General features: G+C 38.6%; 1 protein-coding gene across 2 annotated transcripts; it reads right to left on the bottom strand.

Annotated features, from left to right (window-relative positions):
- Positions 1-261: 261 nt before the first annotated feature.
- On the bottom strand, positions 262-11,677 carry rergla (RERG/RAS-like a). 2 transcript variants are annotated; one of them, XM_042403748.1, is made up of 5 exons: positions 11,526-11,677; positions 11,282-11,338; positions 8,878-8,951; positions 2,704-2,852; positions 262-1,192 (listed from the first exon to the last, which is right to left on the bottom strand). In XM_042403748.1, the coding sequence occupies exons 1-5, from the start codon at positions 11,575-11,577 to the stop codon at positions 907-909; spliced, it is 618 nt and encodes a 205-aa protein (XP_042259682.1). In that variant the 5' UTR covers positions 11,578-11,677; the 3' UTR covers positions 262-906. The 2 variants fall into 2 exon arrangements, with proteins under 2 accessions (XP_042259682.1, XP_042259683.1); XM_042403749.1 differs by lacking the exons at positions 8,878-8,951; positions 11,282-11,338; positions 11,526-11,677 and adding an exon at positions 6,014-6,109.
- Between the last annotated feature and the right edge of the window lie 9,479 nt (positions 11,678-21,156).

Raw genomic sequence — 21,156 nt, forward strand, 5'->3', positions numbered from 1 at the left:
TAAGTGTGTTTTTCTGCCATGGAGGAAACAAATTCATGACAAGTGAACAGGAGGCCAAAGCATTTTCCGACGTCTCTCCTGCAGACACGGAATATGTCAAGCTGCCAGATGCTACTGTCACAGATGATAAGGAGCTCAAAGTCTTGCTAACTGCCGGAAAAAAATATTTTTGACCGCTTCCAAGAGCCTGGTATGTAACTATACTATGATGTAAGTTATATTCAAAAAGTATTTTTCCAAAAACAGGTGTTGGAAAAGGGGGTGTCATCATACAATCAGGGTTGGTATATATTTGGGCAAATATGTTATTTAGGAATCAATTATTTTATAACATCTGAGGTTTAAACTATTTTTTTGATGGTGGTTGCCATGACAGTTTGAATGGCTACACTAATTTGTGCGGTAAGGAAGGTAAGGTAAAAATCAATACCACGGCAGTTCCAACAGTCCTCACTTTTCTCATGTGACACAAGTCACACTAATACAATACACATCAAAAGAGTGATCCCTCTTGAGTCATATAAGACAGATTTAATACAGCAAGTCATACAGTAAAGCTTACCTTTGTTTATCTAGAATTAAATTTCACCAACTTTTCAACATTTTCTTTGAGTTGGTAGTTTTAGCTGAAATAATGCTTCAGGACATGTTTCTCATGAAAGGCTTCCAATGATCTCAAAGAGCAAAAGCATGAAATAGTGGAAGTAAGCAGGGAGCAAAGGAAGATAGGTGCTATGTACTACTGTATTACTGTGTCATAATAACACCACTTCACACACAGACATCTCAATGCTAATCAATAACAACACTAAACATAATAAAAGAGACAAAGCCTAGCCAGGGGTTTGTCTCAGTTCAGCGGCACTGGTACAGCTCTGACTGGCAGCTGTTCTTGTTTTTAACACATCACACTGATTTCCTCCTCTTGCCGAAGACATTGTTGATGAGTTTGGCCATGGACTTAGAGCCACTAGGGCGTCTCCTGCGCTCCTTGGCCTTGCTGCCAAGTTTGGCATTCTGCACCATCTTGGAGAATATGAGCGCCACCTCCTGGTAGTGCTCAGCTGCTGACATCTCGTAGAACTGGCAGTGAAACTCGACAGCCAGACACTGACCTTCTTCATACCGCACCTCTCTCATGTGGCACAGGTCCTGTTTGTTGCCCACCAAAAATATAATAGACTCTACATCCCTGCAGATCACAGAGCAGAGCAGGGTCACACAATGAGTAGATCACTCTTGCTTTGTAGACTAAATTACAGTGGTTTTCACTGGTTCTGGTTACGTGCACACATTATTTCAACTAAAGATGTTTACATGATCAGCTTACAGGAGTGTTCTATTAATACTATTCAGTTACCATACATAAGAGTAGGGCCAGATTTATGGCTCAACACACTGTGTCCACATTATGTCACAGTGCCAGAGTTTAGCTCCAACGTGCTGCCTCAATCTTTGAGGCTTGGGTCAAAGATCTTTGTGCCTTGGGAGTGTTCATAAATGAGGAAACAATGGAAGGGAAGTCTTACCAGTTTAGATCATTGTATGTGATATCCAGCCACTCTGACAAAGATTACTTATTTTGACGATGAATGTAATCACATGGTCTTTACATGGACACTTTACTGCCATTACTTTTTATTGTTTCATTATTGGATTATTGGTGTGCATGTAACCAAAGCTAATAATAATTGGTCAGAATCTGCTATTCAAGGTCAAAGAATCTGGCAATCAACACACCCTCACCAGAGAGAAGGCACTAATCAGTGAACTCTGATGATTTTGACAATTCATCTTAACTGAAGATCTACTTGCTGGAGTTTACAGTCTTTATCAACCAGTCAGGTCACTGGCTCAGTTGGCTCACTTAGCTTGACCCCTTGACCCCCTTAGTTTGACCCCTTCCCAGGGAACACTATATTAGTGAAACAGCAACGTCCCTGAACAAGAGACTGTATGAACCCCCAGAAACAGACATCATCAGCTGTCTGTCTGATGAACTGAAGTTCCATACAATGTCAGGTGAAAACAACTGAGCCAACAACTCCATTAATTGATGAAGAGTGAAATGTGGTTGTGGTTAAAATCTCAAAAAGCAAGCACCTTGAGTTTAGATTATTTGGTCAAGCTACTATGCTGTCTGCAGTCTGCAGGTTTTCACACAAACCACACTGATTACTGCTGGCTGGTATGAAAACCTGTAGTTCATTTTTACTTCACTAAAACAGAGATTTCACATTGTCACAAATCACATTAGACCCTGGCAACACATACATCATTTATACACATTTATACAGATGTGGTGACAAATGATTAAGAGACAGAGTGAAGATGATTTTGATTAGTTGATGAAAGTAATCACTCATTGTTAAGGAATTTAATTACTTGTGAGAATAATAAAGATTACAATGTGATAAATAGATTCATATTCAAACTACATCTAGTATAGCTATTCATGGTTGAATGATAAAATAACTGTGTTGTAATAACTTGCATGTCTTTTTATTATTTTGATACCAATAAAGTTTTATTTTTATTTTAGACATTCTGGAATTATGCAATAATTCAGTTTTGGTGGAAAAAATTTTTTGCTGAAAAATATGACAACCTAACCTACCATTTATTATTTGTCTTATATTATATGATGGCAAAAATTGTACATACTTTATTGTCACAGTATATTATAGTGATCTTAGTCCATACCTTTTGGCAGTTCCCAGGTGTAGATCTCTGATCAGGTGCACTATGGCTTTGGCAGTGAGGAAGGAGGAATGGTCACTGATATCGTAGACCACAATGAAACCATCAGCCCAGTGGATCTGGGCATTTAAAGTAGACTTACCCTCACAGGCCTGAAAAACATAAAAATATAATTTAAAGACAGACTTATAAAGAGCTTTGTCACTACCACTGAGTGTAATATCAGTCCTGGAATGTCCTCAGAATGTGTGCAAATTAAATTAATCCTAACATTATGCAAGAGCTTAAAAACAACTAATATGTGAAGCATCTGCAAGCCAGTTGTAGTTGGCCAGTGCGAATCACAGTCCATCCCTGAGTACACTGCATACTGGCATATATGTTACAATACCTCACAGACACCATAGGGGGTATACACACAGTGAAAGAAAGGATGGAATACATGAAAAAAGCTTTGAACATTAACAAAGAGGTTTAGGTGAGGTGATGCTAGGAGGCAGCTGCATGCTTGACTGGCTTTGCAAATTAAGATGGATAATACTGACTAGATTTTGCTTTACACTCATTAATATTTGTTTCCCCTCAGTGACAAACAGAATGCATGATAACGTGGGTGCAGAACATGTTGAAGTGGGGAAAAAAATTAAAACACATAAGAATCATGATTGTTATTGTATATGATTCTAAACTGATTCACAAATCCCAAAACAACAATATTCACATCAGTAATAAAGTCATAACTTACAATGACGGCATGAAAATGCAGAATTCAAGTTCAACACACACAATTAAGTTATCTTGTATCTTGAAAGAAGGAAAGGGTTTAAGCACATTTTGGATTTAGCTTAATAATTAGCTTTGCAAGACAAAAGTAAATATTTTGTGAATACATCATCACTCAGAGACTAATGTTAGCAGAGCGAAGCAGCAAACTTAAGCACTTAACAGCACTTAAGAAACGAGTCACCCAGCAGACACTGCAGCACTTTACAAAACTTCCAGCCAACCCTGGTCAGCTGAACAAAACAATCAGCCCAAAGTCTGTTTCATTGCAAAGAACTGCCCCCTACAGTGCTGTGGATGAAGATGGGATTTACTGTTGCAGCAGTTCACTGCTGGAGAGATAATCAGGTATGTTGCAGCTGTGGGTGTGTTGTGACCATGTGGGTAGCTCCTGGTTTGAAAACTGAAGCCAATGTGGAAGTGCCTTAAACCTGCATTCTTTCTAATGGCCAGCAGGGGGTGACTTCACAGGTTGCAAAAATAAGTCCGATTGTATGAAGTCTATGAGAAAATGACCATGCTTCTCATTTGATTTATGATCCCATTTAACACTTTCCTATTGAGTTTATGGTCTCGATTGCTGATCAAATCAGCAATCATCTTCAATACATCATGAGGTTCATTTAGTAAATTATGGTCCCATTTAGAGTAAAATAGATTTGCTACTACGCCAACAACGTTGCTTACGTAATGTAACCATGGCGTAATCCCAAATTCACAGAGTATAGGTGTAGCTGCTGCTATCTCACAGTGTGTTTTCAGTTCATGAAAGTTAATTGTAACATTTTAGTCGCCTAAAAAAGTCTTGTCCAGCGTTTGGTTGTGATAAAATATCCTTTAAGGAGTCGGATGTTCAGTTGTTTCAGTGACTACATTTTGTTTTAATGGTTTTAGGCTTGTTTTGTGTCTAGCAGAAATTAGCATTGGTGTTATCACTGTTAACCATTGTAAATGCAGCGTGCTAACCAAGCTAGCAGTTAGCACTATGGTCAGCTCCCCCCTTCATCCAAATACGGTCACTTCTGGCTCCAAAAATCAAACATGGCGACGGTCAAATCCACAACATAGTAAAAAGTCTATTCCACCCATTTTCTGACAGATTATACTGGGGATAATAAACCAAGAGGAGTGTTTATTCCTAATAAAAGATTTTAGCCATTTCAATTTCAAGACACCATTCATGACATCAAAGTCAATCATATTCACACCCTCATCTTCATAGTTTTTAACCATATCATTTTTCCTTATGTACTGACATTTATTTCTCCATATGAATTTGAAATTTACACTATTTATTGATTTTATCATTCTCGCTGATATGAGTAAGAAGAAGGCCGAGTAAATGAGTCTGGATAAACTATCCATTTTAAATATAAAACTAATATAAAATTCTCCCAAAGATTGTAATATCTCTCTGCAGTCATCTATTCAGGATTAATTTGCATTTGCCTGTAGTATTCCAAATATTCATCTTGCCAGAGGTAGTTTTATCCTTAGAAATGACAATCCCCAAATATTTAACCTCCGTTCTTAACCTGTATGTTGTATAATGGTCATCAGGCGGGGGTTGCATTGCTCATGTCCCCTAGAACCCCCACACTTTCAAAATTGCTGCTCAAAGATAGCTGAGCTAGCACTGCATTTCAGAGTTCCACAAAAACTTGTCTGAGTCCATGGACTAGTAGGACCAAAACGGTCTTCAAGCATGTCTTCCAATCCAAAAGGGTCCTTTAATTGTATTTAATTAGGAAATGAAATACCGAAAGTTGTCCAGCAGGTTGTATAGCAGCAGCTGTCAGTTGCTCTCCAATAGTCTCAGGGCACAAGCAGTCCCTCTTTATCCAAAGTCCACCTCAAAGCTAACAGCTAACATAAGCAGGTGATTTGATCCTAGAGTGAGCAACTGGCCCTCACAGGCTAACTGCCATAGTTACAACCATCTGAGCTCTTCTCAAACTTAATAATAAACAGTAACGTTACTGTGATCTATGTTTAATACACAATACAAACTATAGCTCAGTGTAATTTATATTAAATGCAAAACACACATTAGTCCCTAAAATAAGGAGTAAAACTATGACATGTAAAACAACATATTCCTTTGGCATTTAGCTTAAAACAGCATAAACCAGGTGAGTTTACATTCTGGACACTGAGGTAACTTGTACAAACTTCTTGCCAAAGTCTGCCTAGCATGGTGACTAATTAGTGATTAGCTTAAATCTTGATTAGTGATTAGCATGCTAATAATCATTAATTTGGTTGTTAAAACTTTACCATAAGGCAGGCAACACATTGCCATAAGATAGACAATATTACACATCTTAAATACAAATGCTCACCTTTGTCTCTGATTATTTAAAAACACAATAGAAATGACTTTACAAACCAAATTTGCCACCTGATTTGCATTTAGAATAGCCTATTTCATTTATGTTCAATGACTAATGTTAGCTGACACAATCACATAACAAGACAAAGTTACAAAGAACATTCTATATCACTAACTAGTTAAATAGCCGTTTCATACCTCTGATCTGTTATTCCCTAATCTGTTATCACAGCCAACGATGACTAACAGAAGCACCATTTCTAAATGCACAAATGTAACTTCACAGTACTTCAACTGTTTACTCTTCCCTGGCTTGGTGGGTTGGTCAAATGGCTGTGATTGGCTGGATGGCCATTCAATCAATCTAATTTGATCAATAGGTTTTCATATATGGGGAACTCAGTTTTGTTTCATCAATGACTACCAAGCAGCAACCTCTGGGGCTGTAAAATGAAGCTAATGCGGAAGTGCCAAAAACTGCAGTTCCTTGAATGGCCGCTTGAGGCTGGCTCCAAAAGCGAGTCATTCCCCATAGACCCCCATGTTAAAATGCCCAACTTTACAGCAGAAATAAACGTTTAAAATGTTTACAACCTGGTACAAAAATTGGTTTTGGTCTCTATAGCTAATTTCTCCTTTCATGACAACTGTACGGGGGGTGAATTTTTTTATAACCCACCCGTTTAAATTTTATTAAGCCGTAAAGTTATGCATAATGAAGGACATGGCTGCTTTGAGTGACCGGTCCGCCAGCCGCTAGGTGGCTTGTTTCAGCCATTCGGCCCGCCTCTTGGCCCATTTTTGATTGGCTGGGAGTTAGGCAGCGTCACACACTGCCAAGATGGTGATGGCCAGAGCAGCTCACTTTGAGCTTCAAAACTGCTCTTCAGAAACTGAGTGATGTCACGGTAACTACGTCCATATTTTTATACAGTCTATGATGACCACCTCAGGAAAAAGTGAGGGGTGGGGTGGTGGAATCATGTGGAATCTGTGAAAGTGCCGGTGTTGCAACACCTGTACCACCCGTGGCTGCAATGCGCCTGATTTTGTGAAATACCTGAGGCTGTGGCATGCAATGCATCAGACCTACAATGATGAAACCATCAAAGTTAGATTGCTTTTGACTTGTAGGAGATCTGAATACGACATTATCCCCCCAACCAGAACTTTTGCTAAATCTAATTAGATCAAGCCCATTAAAAATTGTGATTATCTCAAGATCATTATCTTATGCTGCCATGCTGCCATACTGAAGGCTCTTCATAAATAAAATTTTAGTTGCTGAAAGGGAATCGGCCTGCATTGTTTTGCTTTTCATGTGCTTATTATTGTAGTTAGAAAATGTAAACAATTACAAATGAGACAGTATTTACTGAGGTGGTTTTGGTTACACATGGTGGTGATTACTGTGTGTCTCATTTTACATCATAAAACAGCAACTTTATGCATTAATTACCATCTTTTTGAAAGTGCCCCCAAAATTTTGTAAAGGCCCCAATTTTTTAGACAATGGGGGCGAAAATTGCCCTGCTGCCCGCTGTTAAATTTCCTTCACTGATATTCCTTTTTCCAACATCTCATCCACATGTGACTGAATCAGTGTTTGCATTTTTGGGGAAGTGCAATATGCACGCTTCCTAAATGGGGGTGCATGGTTTGTGTAGATTTTGTATTTGACAGCGTCTGTATTACCAAAGTCTGTGCTGGTTTTACTGAACACATTCTGATAAGACAAGAGCAAGCTGTGTATGTCAGACCTCTGTGCACTTGTCAGATCTCCACACTTGACATCAAAAGGCAGTATGGTTGGCTGTGTGACATTAGTTGGCAGACTGGATGGCGGTACTGGGCAGGTGGACACCTTACAAACGGGCTGAATCCTGGAATATCTCAGTGTCAGATAATGGGGTGAACTGCCCTAACTGCATACCTGAATGAAGCACCATAGGGCCATGTGTAGGGGTGATGATGCATGCAACAGTAAAGCCATTTTCAGCAGTAGACAGTGTGCGGGCAACTGCAATACCATCCATCTCTAGTTGTCGGGTTTCAAGACAGCCACTGTAGCTGTCTGGCATGCCTGCATTGATTACGGGGGGAATCAGGGCAACTTTGCAAATCATTTCACAGCATGGCAGGACAGGGGTGTTCTCCATTATTTGTGCTGTACAGCTAGCAGGTGTGAGTATTTCCTTCCTCTCCTTTATTATTTTCTTTAGCTCTCAGACGGGATTAGATGACCAAAACTCACTTGAAGTTAACAAAACAAAAAAAAACGGGAATGGTAATGACCAGCTTACTAAGTGTACTTCAAGCTAAAGCTAAGCAAGCGGTTATTGTGGCTATTGTTAGCATATAGCTTCAGAGACTCACAAAGTTGAGCAGAATGTTATGTTTAACTTTGCCCATAAAACACAGCTTCACTCTTACAGTCAGTAGGTTTGGTGATGTTGGTGATGAATGGATGAGTGGATGAGGTAAGTGAGATACAGTTAATGAGTACCATACGATGTCATTGTAGTATCATGATTATCAAGATTATTCTTTGTATAAATTTTCATTACTGTGTGACATGACATAATAATATTAAATATGACATTATACTGTATAACAAGAAGGTGATATGCTTATTATGTTGCATAATTGAAAAACATGATCATGATCCAGACCACCACTCGGCAACTGGGCGACTAGGGATCATCTCCAATTCGGTACAGACCAACACAATTAGGCAGGTTAAACCGTGCCATCCTCTTGACACGTGTCGGAAGCTGCTTGGCTTTGGTGACCAGGCTGGTGTTGCCACCAGGAATGGCAATAAATTCAGTGATACAATGTGTAAATTTCATTTAACCAACCTGCCTAAAAAATCGAGGGAGAGGGAGAGAGAGAAAGAGAGAGAGATTGAGAGAGAGAGGAGAGAGAAATAGAAAGTCCACAACTGTGGGCGATCAAGACAAGGACTACAGCACGACCATGACACCTCTTTTTTCTGAAAAGGTGTGATAATAATGATGATAACATCTTATTATTCTTACTCCCCCTATCTGCAAACTCACCCGAGAGCAGGGCTCATAGAGCTCCAGACTAATCTGCCTCCCATCCACAGACAGACGCTTGCTGTACATGCACTCTGTGGAAGAAAGAGGGAAGAGAGCAGCAAGAGAATGAGAAAAAAATCAGGATGAGAGTGATCAATTCTCTTTTGGTCTGGGTACCTGTGTATACACACACACATGCGCGCACACACACACAAAGTGTGAGTACAATTATAAGTTCAAACTAAACTTCAAAATTTTAAAAGTGAACATGACAGTTGTTTATCAGCTCAAGACATTGCTGATTTTAGTGGACAAAAAACATGTTTTCTTTTCCTGTTTTATATTTGTTTTTTCCATAAGAAGAATACTGAACAAATAGATGTGACATGAGTATTGTTTCCCTGAAATGATTTCAAGTCTGGTTAATGTTCAGCACATTTGGATACTGCCAAGTTAATTGTGAAACTGTTTGTAAAAACTATAATAGTTTTTAATGTCTGGCTTAAACGCTTTCTATACTAGTTTGTTTTGTTACTTTTCAGTGCACAATATTTCTAATTACTAATAACGAACTAATGCTATATTTCAGTATCATTTACAACAATGCTGTATTGCCAATTACAGTGTAGTTACTTTTTAGCTTCTTTCTTAGATTGTTGTGTGATACAGCCTGTGTGTGCATATTTTTTGAACCTTTGTTAAGAGGTTATCATTAGTCCAAGGCCAAGGGAAAATGTATCATGAAGCAGTTCCTCTCTGGAGTGCTGATATGGCCTGGTCACAAGCCAAACAGTGGCATGCTGAGAGTGAACAAGATGAAGCTCAGGTGAAACTAGATTATTCTTGGGGAAACAATGGTCTATTGAGCTACCATCAGAGATGTATGTGAGTCATTCTTGCAGGTCAGGAAACCTTTCAGGAATCCTGCAGAATATAATGATTACAGCCTAGCTCTTCAGATCAGATGGTGGATAACAATCTTCAAAATTACACTACATGGATCAAATATCTAGACTATGCTCTCAATATTGAGTTGCAGCCCTTTGATAGAAGCAATATTTGAATAATCTTCAAGTATAAAATGTGCATTTGTTTCATGCATAGTTGTACTGTTCAACCTGTAGTGAAATACTTGGCAGCTGGCAGAGTATATACAAGAAAGTGAGATAAGAGGACTTGGATCGAAGGTGCTGCAGAAAGACAAGCAGTGTACAGAAACTAGAAACTAGTGAACCAAAAACGACGCATAATCCAGATTGTGCCTTTTATAAACAGAAGTGAATTTGAGCATACAGTGTGTACATGCAGAAAGAAAGGGGTTACAATACTAGTTATTATAATATGCAGCATGTGTACATTTCAATTAATAATAGGACTGGGTATTGTCTAAAAATTTTCTGTAATAGTGCCAATATGAAGTTTCAGCAGTGATATCAAAATGATTCCTTTGATGATTCCTTCCTTTAAGGAATATACTTTTCTTTTTTCAAAAATCCTTTTATTTAACAAAAGAGGCCAAAGATCTCAAATGTTACAGTAAATGTTAAAAACACGCACCTATACAAGAACATACCCGAATAAATGTAAAATTTGCAAAGATTATTAATTAAATCAGGAACAATCTGATCAAAGAATAAGTAAACCAAATCATGAATCTGGCCAGATGTTCAATGCTAATGTGTGGTAGTTGGTGACACAGTTTTATTGGGAACAATTCAATTCAATACCAAGCCCTAATTAAATAATATTGAACAGTCAAATGTAGTGCAGTACATATGCAAATATGGAATTGTATTAGAATATTTGGAAAAGTAGCGTGATATACAGGTATGAAATAGAACAAAAGTATTTATGCATTAGTGTTTGTAGAATTTCAGGAGAATAACCACACAATGACTGCGGGCGAACCTGACAGTACACACTCATGCTGTGTAGTGAACATTCTTCATGAAATTCAAGAACAGATCCCAATGTTTCCAAATATGTCAGGTGGGTTTTATTTTCAGGCTTGAATATTTAGTGTAAATGTATAATATTTAGTGTGAACATCATACTGTATGCTACACTGAAAAGCTGTAACAAGCTGATGTACAATGGGTATTCCGAACATGATTTTCCCAACCCAAGCTACTTAAGGGGTAATACAAGGGGAAAGGATTATACAGGGTTAACTCAAATTAATCAAGAATCATGGCGTTCAGTTGTATCTAAGGCTACTTGTATCAGTGGACTTCATAATTCAGGAGTAGCCTAATAATGTATATAATAATGATAATAAATAATAAGAACACAATATGTTTAATACAAGTCAGGATTAACAGTGGAAGTCAGTTCTCACTCATTCAGTCCGCTGGCTATACATATAGAGGCAGCTGTGCATGTTTCTGATCACATAGTTTCTTTTCAAAAGGCAAATAATTACCTGAAGAGGAAGCGTACTCGCCAATAAAGCGCCGGGTGAGGAAACGGACGATCAGAGCTGCAGAGTGCACACAACACACACACACACACACACACACACACACACACACACACACACACACAGAGAGAAAGAGAGACAGAGAGAGAGAGAGAGAGAGAGAGAGAGAGAGAGAGAGTTCAGATTGTTCAGAAGCAGCAAATTGTTTATCTCTGACACACAGCAACTTGCTCCACAGCTCTCCTACCTGATTTCCCGACCCCTTCACTTCCCAGTACAGCAATCTTGATCTCATTCATGTTCTCTGTGAAAAGAAGACTAGGCTCCAGTAGAGAAATATCCCTCAAATATCATGCTTTACAGAGTCGATGTGAGAAACAGCAGGGTCACAGTCAGCATCGGCAGAGCTGATGAGCTGCAAGGTGCAACTCGATGTCCCTCAGCTGCAGACTGGCTGGTGGGCGGCCCCTCAGGAGTGGCACCACAGCAGAGGAGGCTGGCCAGGGTAACAGCAGAGCAGGAGGACAGTTATATCCATCCATCCATGTAAAGAACATTTTTCAATTTCCTTTTTCTCTTTTATATTTTATTACTCTTTTGTTATTCTGTTTTTTCCTTACCTATACTTCACTGGAAAATAACAAAAAGGACAACAGAAAAAATGAAGTAAGCATAAAAACATGAGCATTGACAGGAATGATACAAAATGAAAATAACTATGACATCAGTCTCATAATTGTAACTGTGACAGACCTGTCTATGAGGTACCCCTCCCCTCATCCAATACATGCTGGGATAAGCTTCTGTGACACTGATCAGGACCGGTGGTTACAGACACATCGCCTAGTAATAATGTCAACATATATTACCTTTGCATTTTATGTACACCATTAAATACAAAAGTGATCGATCCAATTGCACACAGGTCCGGTGGACCACCTGCCAGACACTGCATTATCTAATCAGTGGATTACAATTGTATATATATTATGTTGACATTGCGTCCCCTGTATCAACGTAAACTTTAGGAATATAAAATTTCTTAATATTTGTTATGTCCGACAAGAGTCACATTGTGAGGTGCAGTGGCTACTAGCAGGGCTTTAACCTTTGTGCACTGATGTGCCTTACTTTCATTAAACAGTGTACATGTTTCTCTTTTTGACATGTAAAGCCAGGCTGAACAGGCTGCTGACTGGCATTCAAACTCACTAGTAGAATTCCAATGAGTACTTCACTGACCATGACGTGCAGAGACCATCCCGATGCCCATATTTGCAGTATTTGCAAGAAGTCGAGTGAGTACTGCGTAATGTATTCCCAGTGCCTGTTCTTGCTGATGAGTGTGGAGATTTATCAGAGCTTTGTAGGAAACAGTTACAGGTTAATGAAGCCTTCCTGTGTCTCATGCAAATACACAGCTCAATCAAGCTCAGATTTGTTGGTTTTATTTAACATACTTATGTTTACATAATGAACATGAAGTTACATGCAGTTACAATCTGATTACAGTAAAAAAAAAAAAGTGCATATGTCTATTGTATATAAAACATATCAGTTAGAATGTTTTCTGTATGACACAATTTTTAAGAAGGGAAGCACCTATTTCTCAGAATAATTTATAAAAGGATGTGATATTTGTAGTGCCGCCAGCCCATACAAAGTGCAGATGATGTTATTGGGCACTGGAAACTTTTAAAGGGTTGTTAAAGAAGCAAGTTGGCAGGCCAGAGTATGTGCAAAAAAAGGTGATGTTTATTAACAATATATTAATGAGGGTGAGTTAGACTGATCCAAAGCTTTCAAAACATATAGAGCAACAGTGATGAAGAATTTCTCTGTTACTGCTGACAATCACAATCACCTATGATCAAACACACACAGCTATGAGTGAACCAAATTATACAGAATGTCATTTACTAACTCTATCTATGTATCTATCTTGACAATGCCTACTGACTCACTGCTTATGAAAATAGCAGAGTTTTGATAATAAGTGATAACCATCTATGGAAGTTCTGCCATACCTGTCTAGTGTTTGGACATGAATATGTTTCATGTATCCAGAATACTTTACTTATTCCAAAGGAAAGTGAACATGTCATCAACTTCAACTTTTTAATGTCTGTTGACCTAAAACCAGCTTACGACTGCATTATTATAGAGGCTGATAAAACTTGCCTACTACCTAGTGATGTATGAGTGTGCACTTTAGTGCTCAAAATCACAAGTATGGGTATTGGGACAGACCCATACTTTCCCTTTATTGTATACTGTGGTAATTAATGGAACAAAATGCAAACCTGCCTAATGCCTTCCTTGTACTTTCTTTGGTTGTGTTTTCTCTCCCATGTTCAATTAAAGTGGCTCCCTGTGGGGAGCATGATTGTCTATTAAACACATCTGACCCCATCTTTTTTCTTCTGATATTTTATATCCTCTGAAGCAACTATTGTGTTACTTTCACTGTTTTTCATTTGAGCTTGGTTCAGGTCTCTGGATGAAACTGCATACTTCTGAGCTCTACAGACCCTCTGGTACTGTAAATCCTGATCTTACATAACGTTTTATTATCTAACCAACTTTTATACATAAACAAACATAGGCAAAATTCATATAGATCACAAATGATAATGAAGTCTCAAATCATGCAGTCAGAAAATTCATGTGACTTAGTGAAAGAGAGGTGTAGAATAACACAATATTAGGATTGTATTAAATTTCAGCCAGCACCCACACAGCAACATTTCACAGCTAAAACTACCTCCCTGTTCTGAGCCTGGCTAATAAAAACAAGTGTGATTATGATTCTGACTCTGAGGGACTGATTTCAAGGATGAATGATTACATTATCACTGCCATGTATACTGATTATTATACATCCTATCACATAATGTAAATCAATAGCATCCTGACATAAATAAGTTATCCTCTGTCAAAGTTGTGTGTTCTGCTCAATGTAAGAGATATGCTCTCTGCTCTACAGGACCATTTAAGGGGTAAAATCCCAGTCAAGACTTCCAATGTACTTTGTCAGCTAAATGCATGTAATGTTGCATTACAGACAGGATCTGATATACTCCCTTTTCTCTCAAGTCACTGAATGGGAGCACGTAGGCAGTACAGAGATATATGAGTTTATTTTTATTCATTCAGGTTCTTCAGTATGTCCATTTTCTCCTTCATGTTTCTCATGACACTCTCAGACACACTCAGATTATAAGTGATCATAGCAAACATGTTTCTTGTGAAGGCGGATGATGTATTATTTTAACACTGGCCTCTACCACTATGTACTGGCATTCAGGGCTCTTGCTGAAAGAGTAATAGTTTACATTATTCTCTTGCACTACAGTCTCCGTTTTACAGTTTATACTGTCCTTTTGCACTAGTGTCTTGTTTTACAGTTTGCATTGTCTTTGCACTACTGTCCTGTCTATATTGTTTTTGCACTACAGTCTTTGTCTTTTGCACTACTATGTTATGCAAGATTTGTTCAGTTTATGTTTTTATGTTTTATGTTGGGTATTTTTTGTCTTGCACTGTCCACCTATTTAACCGTTGCACCATAACCTCCTGGGAAATGGTATTTCATCCCAAATGTACTGTATACTTCTATATGAATGAGTTGACAATAAAGAGAGTCTGAGTCTGAGTAAAATGTCGATAAGCCTAAAGCTATTTTAATCAGTGAGCTGCTAGAGGCATAATGTGGGTTTTGGGGAGATACTGTAGTTATGTAACCTTTTGCGCTAGATGGTTTGTTACACAGAACCATTGTCCATGGAAATTGTTTGGAAAAGGGAAGGCACTTTCAAAAAACTTGAAACTACTTGGCAGGTGATTGGATGAACCATCTGTCTATCAATGTCTGTCACTGTCTTACTTTGCACATGATGGATTCTCGCATGATCTTGACATGTTGTGATCTTGCGAATCCAGTAAGTAGTTACGTAATGAGGAAATAAATACCAGAACTAACTCTGTACCCCGTGTAGATGGCTGACTCTGCTGCTCCATTCATTCAACAGTTCATGGACCCATTTCCCCAAAGCATCTCAAGATAATTGTAAAATCCCTTTTACAAACTTTCAAACTTATGGGGGTGTTCAGACTGACATTAGCTCTGAATGAAAAAATGCAGCCCTCTCATTTGAATGGGCACATGCAACACACCACAGCGGTAGTCCAGCAAAAAAGTGGAACCAGGCTTTTGGTGCAACACAGCGTGACGTCATCTGGCAAGGTGCTGCGTTGGCCAATCACTTACAAGCAAGTGCACATTCCTGGTAAACTTGACGTGACGTAACGTGAGTGTGCTGTTTTGGCTGTTTACCTCGTGATCACTGCAATGAATCATAAAACAGTTGCTGCCATGATAACTTTCCAGGATGTAAAATCCTGTCTGTAAATATTATAAACCACTATTTACTGTTTTGGCATCTAATAAACCTTTAAACTCATTCATCTGTGGCTCCAACTCAACTCCCTGGATTGTATTTCATTGTCTCACCAGTCACTTAAACATTATACTCCCACCAACACAGCTCCTTGCATTGCAGTGCTAATTTAAACCACTTAAGAGATGTTTCCCAAAAGCATCATAACTGAAGACACTCTTTGAAATGATCATGGATTAACGAGTGTCTTCTACCCACTTGTAGGAGGCTAAGAACATCGTTTTATTAAAAATCTGGGTTGTTTTTGTTCATATAGGCCCGGTTGCACTGGGTGACATGTTCATTCATTTTGAAGAGTTTGGTCACATTAGTTTGTTAAGAAATGGCTCCAAAGACTAATAACAGCGATCACGTTTTCTCACTTTACTTCATCTCATGTTGCAGTGAGTTAGCATGAGGGACGCTGAACTTCTCAAGTAATTATAAATAGGAACCAAAGTGGATCTTTCAAAATGAACTGATTCCAGGAATTCCTGAAACCTGAAAGGGGCTGTCAAGCTGGGGCTCTCCGGAACTCAGGAAAGAATGAATGCGGTGGACAGGCGCGTCACAGCCGCTGGTGTTACAGGTGTTGCAACACCCGCACTTTCAAAGAAACATGATTCCACCCCCCCCACTTTTTCCTGAGGTGGTCATTGATGAAACAAATCTGAGTTCCCCATATATGAAAACCTATTGATCAAGTTAGATTGATTGAACGGCCATCCAGCCAATCACAGCCATTTGACCAACCCACCAGGCCAGGGAAGAGTAAACAGTTGAAGTACTGTGAAGTTACATTTGTGCATTTAGAAATGGTGCTTCTGTTAGTCATCGTTGGCTGTGATAACAGATTAGGGAATAACAGATCAGAGGTATGAAACGGCTATTTAACTAGTTAGTAATGTAGAATTTTCTTTGTAACTTTGTCTTGTTATGTGATGTGTCAGCTAACAGTCATTGAACATAAATGAAATAGGCTATTCTAAATGCAAATCAGGTGGCAAATTTGGTTTGTAAAGTCATTTCTATTGTGGTTTTTAAGTAATCAGAGACAAAGGTGAGCATTTGTATTTACGATGTGTAATATTGTCTATCTTATGGAAATGTGTTGCCTGCCTTATGGTTAAGTTTTAACAACCAAATTAATGATTATTAGCATGCTAATTGCTAATCAAGAGTTAAGCTAATCACTAATTAGTCACCATGGTAGGCAGACTTTGGCAAGAAGTTTGTTTTGCATTTATACCTGTCCATTTCATCTTAATGGAAGTATGTCTATATGTCTATAAGGTGTTTAAGGTAATAGGATAAGGATACTCTGTAATTATCCCAAGCATAATAAGGATAGCTATGCTCCAGTCCAGCAATTCATACAGATAACTGGATATAGGTAATAAACTGCTACCAGACCCTAAATAAATTCTTACAACAATTCCTCTTAATTGTTACAATTATATGGTCTCAGTTATTGTTTTATAGTAAGCTTAAGCAATGGTTACAACAATAGTAGTAGAAAAAACTGTAGAAATGTAGAAATGCATGGCATTAATTTTGATTTGGCATGTTGTAGAGAACGGAATGGGGGCTGAAGGCGGGGGGTTGTGTTGCTCATATCCCACCCCTAGAACACCCACACTTTCAAAATCACTGCTCCACCCCTGACGGTGGAGATGGTCTGTAACGTGCTCCAAAGAAAAAACTGAATGGTTTGAAAATCTGAAATGTAGATTCAGTATCAGAGTATTTGTTTTATTATTGAACAACACTTTTTTTAGGTGACCAAAATGTTACAATTAACTTTCATGAACTGAAAACACACTGAAATAACGACAGTACTGCTATGCTAATACTCTGTGAATCTGGGGTTACGCCATGTTCATGTTACGTAATCAATGTTGTCGCTGTGTCAGCGACTTGTCAATCACAACGTAGCCCCGCCCTAAAGCATATGCTACTTTATCGTCTATTTTACTTTAAATTGGACCATAATTTACAAAATGAATATCATGCTGTATTGAATAAGTCTTGAAACTGGTGATTGAGACCATAAACTCATTAGGAAACTATTTACTAAGGTAATAAATCAAGTAAGAAACAGCTCTAAAAACCCATTGTACACTACCTGCTCAGCAGACACAGACATAGTTAGCAACTAGCTGGTGAACACAGTGGCGCATTTAACTGATACAGAAACAGATTTGAATACAGTATATTATCTAAAGAAGAGTGAATATTGGGCTTACATTCACCAGGTTGACAGAAACCTAATGAAAGATAAAGCTCTGTAACTAGTGATTGTGGAAATGAGCAACTGTTTGCTAACAAGTTCAACATATCAAATTTGTGTAAGGCGACAATGGCCGGTTGGTTGTTTTAATGAAGACATTTCAAAGGCTACATGTTATACTGCCTATGCAAATCCAATCTTTCCACTCATATCAAATCATTTCATATTTCAAATCATATTCTTCTTTGCTCCATGAGTACATTATTTTCTGCTACATCTGCCTAATTTGCACACAAGGACAATTGATTTTTTATCTTCATTAAACCTTTAATTTAGTGTTTTGGGTAGAGTGGAGACTGTGTAGTAGCAGCCCATTCTTCTCCATTAACTCACTGTGGACAACACATTCAGCTGTGCAGTGGAGAGGACAGATCAAGGCCAAGGGTTGCAGATATGGGTCAGCTCTGATGGATGAAAACAATAGTCACAGATTTGAGTGAGAATAAATAATGATGGAAAGCTACTGGAGGAACTGATTATGCAACAAGTCCCAGAATATCTTCTGATAAAAAACATCTTAATACAGATTTACCCCAGTGACATCAGCCCTCTGTTAGACAGGAACAAAAGGGCAAAAGGGTAATGGAGACAGATGTGCTCTGCTCACGAAACATGAGGCAAACACAAAGCTGAAAAGTTAAAGTGAAATGGTACAAGCCTGCTTGGTTTTAATTTAGTCTCCTTTGGTGCATTACAGTTTTTTGTTGCCCTGCTAGCAGTAAGACCTATAAGGATCTTTACGTCAGTCCCCTCTATCAATTTAAGGATTATTCCAATTTATTACAACTTTGGTCTTATTTTGGTGCTTGAACTGGAACAAAAAATTACCAGTGTTCTGAACCAGCAAGATTTTAGTCAGAGAATTGTGTGTAACCCCAATCCTGAGTTGTGTTTATACTTAACTTAATCTAACTCTAAATCCAACATGTGTCTTCTGTGATGCTTACTGGTCCCTAACCTCAACCACAGAGGGCAGTGTGATAACAGGAAACTTCTACACAAGACTAGTACTCTTGTGGCCAACAATGGTTCATTGCACAAGACAACTGTGTGCACAGCTACAGTAGCCGGTCAAAGTTGAAGCAGGAAGTGTGTCTGCTTTGATGGATGTTTACAATCAGTTTGGGTTGTACTGTTTTCCTTCATTTGAAAGTTTTTTCCTCTGGCGCTGTGGAAGGCATCATAATGGAGAGCATCACCAGCTAGTACGGGAACTGCTCTGCTCAGGAGAGCTTTGCACTCAGCTGAGCATATCGCTCTTCACTCCCAACTCTGCAGGATTTACAGTACGTATATTTTCTACACTCAGGCAACAGCCTCTGTAGCAACATAGAGGAGTCAGAAAAAGCTTCTTCTGTCAGACCATCAAGATGATGAACTCTACCCACAGCATCTGCCTCTGAGTGTACAATCATTTATTATATATTCTATATTTATATAAATTTTTTTCTATACTGAAAATATGCACTTAAACATTTAATACTTATTTCTATACACTATTTATCATTTTTATCTTCAAATTTGATCTTTTATATTTCTTTTTTCTAAAGAGGAGTAGACTGAAAAGTGTAGTAACACAATTACACACATACAGCCGTTTTCTAATGTTTTGATCCCATTTGGACACAAAGGTTTGATGGTAGTGTGCTACAATGTATCATCCAGCATTTCTAGTTCTCAGTTACCACAGTGAATTGTGCTGAAGCTTTTCAGTCAGACAGCTTAGTATAAAATCAGATAGCTGCTCTGTGTCCTGCAGGACCACCACATGTTGTCACTGACTGTTCACATTCTGACTTCTCCTGAAAAGAAGCCTCAATTTATCTTTGGTACAGTAGGTGTAATCTCTGCCTGTGCTGCTGAAACATCAGTACACACACCTGGACTCACTGAGGGCAGCCCTCATCAAACACAGCCACAGTATCTTCATTTTATATCAGCCATAAACATTCTGCATTCTCAGGCCCCTATAGAGAGGCCCCGCTCTGCTGCAGCATCACACTGATCCAAGACTGTTACTGAGCCTTCACTTGCTAGCTGTCAGCTGGCTTTGTTTCTGACCACAGCTGCCACGGTCTCTGCAGATTGAGGGTGCTTCATTTCAGGTGTGACAGATGAAACTGCCAGCTGCAGGTGCCAGGATGAGATATGAGGGATTTCTTTTTCTTTGATTTAGTGATGGTTGGTTAATAATCCTGACAGAATATTTCAAAGAGGATGTTAAAGGATAATTCAACTTTATTACAACATGTGTTTTATCTGTCTTGTGTCTACCAATTATGATAACATTGCACTCACCTGAGATCTAGGAAGATGATGACATCACTAAAAAGCCCAAAGAGTCAAGAAACACGAGCAGTCAGATGATCAGACAAGTTAGAAACAAACCAACAGTTTATCCAGATTGTCTAAACCACTTTATTTAGAGGTCTCACACCTGAAATGTTGCTAATAATCCCTTGTTGTACAAGAAACTGTGTGAGCACAACTACAGGAAGTACAGTGGGTCAAAGTTGAAGCAAGAAGTGGGTCTTTAAACTGTGATGGATGTTTACAACAGACAGTTTGGGTAATCATTTTATTGTTAGCCACATATTCAGTTTCAATTTAATTTATTTGTATAGTGCCAAATCATAACAAAAGTCATCTCAGGGCACTTTTCACATAGAGCATATCATGACCATACTCTTTAATTTACAGAGACCCAACATCCCCCCATGAGCAGCACTTGGCAACAGCGGCAAGAACAAATTCCCCTTTAATGGAAAGAAACCTCAAGCAGAACCGGTCTCTAGGTGGGCAGCCATCTAGACCAGTTAGGTTGAAAGAGAAAGAAGGAGGGAGGGGGAGAGGGGAGAGAGAAGCATAATAACAACAATAATAACAATAACAATTATAATTATAATTATAATATAAATATGGCTTATAATAATAATAGCAGGTGTGGTTGTCAAGCAGGACCATGCCATACAAGTTCCTGCAGCCACGGTCCTCAGAGGCCCACTGTACATAACTAGGGGGTCCAAGCACAAAAAGTCCAGGGAAGAAGCCAAGTTAGTAACATGCATTAATGATACATGAAAGCATACAGATGGAGACGAGGAGGAGGAGAGAGGAGCTCATTGCATCATGGGAAATCCCCTTGCAGT

Source organism: Thunnus maccoyii, chromosome 23, assembly GCF_910596095.1.
Source record: "Thunnus maccoyii chromosome 23, fThuMac1.1, whole genome shotgun sequence".
NCBI classification, from domain to species: domain Eukaryota; kingdom Metazoa; phylum Chordata; class Actinopteri; order Scombriformes; family Scombridae; genus Thunnus; species Thunnus maccoyii.

Bases quoted from the DNA above. Each gene is read 5' to 3' on its own strand.
- rergla (XM_042403748.1), bottom strand. From the start codon at position 11,577: ATGAATGAGATCAAGATTGCTGTACTGGGAAGTGAAGGGGTCGGGAAA. The intron at 11,339-11,525 runs GTAGGAGAGCTG...TGCACTCTGCAG, and splicing joins TGAAGGGGTCGGGAAATCAG to CTCTGATCGTCCGTTTCCTC. The intron at 2,853-8,877 runs GTGAGTTTGCAG...TATGTTTTTCAG, and splicing joins TCTATGAGCCCTGCTCTCGG to GCCTGTGAGGGTAAGTCTAC.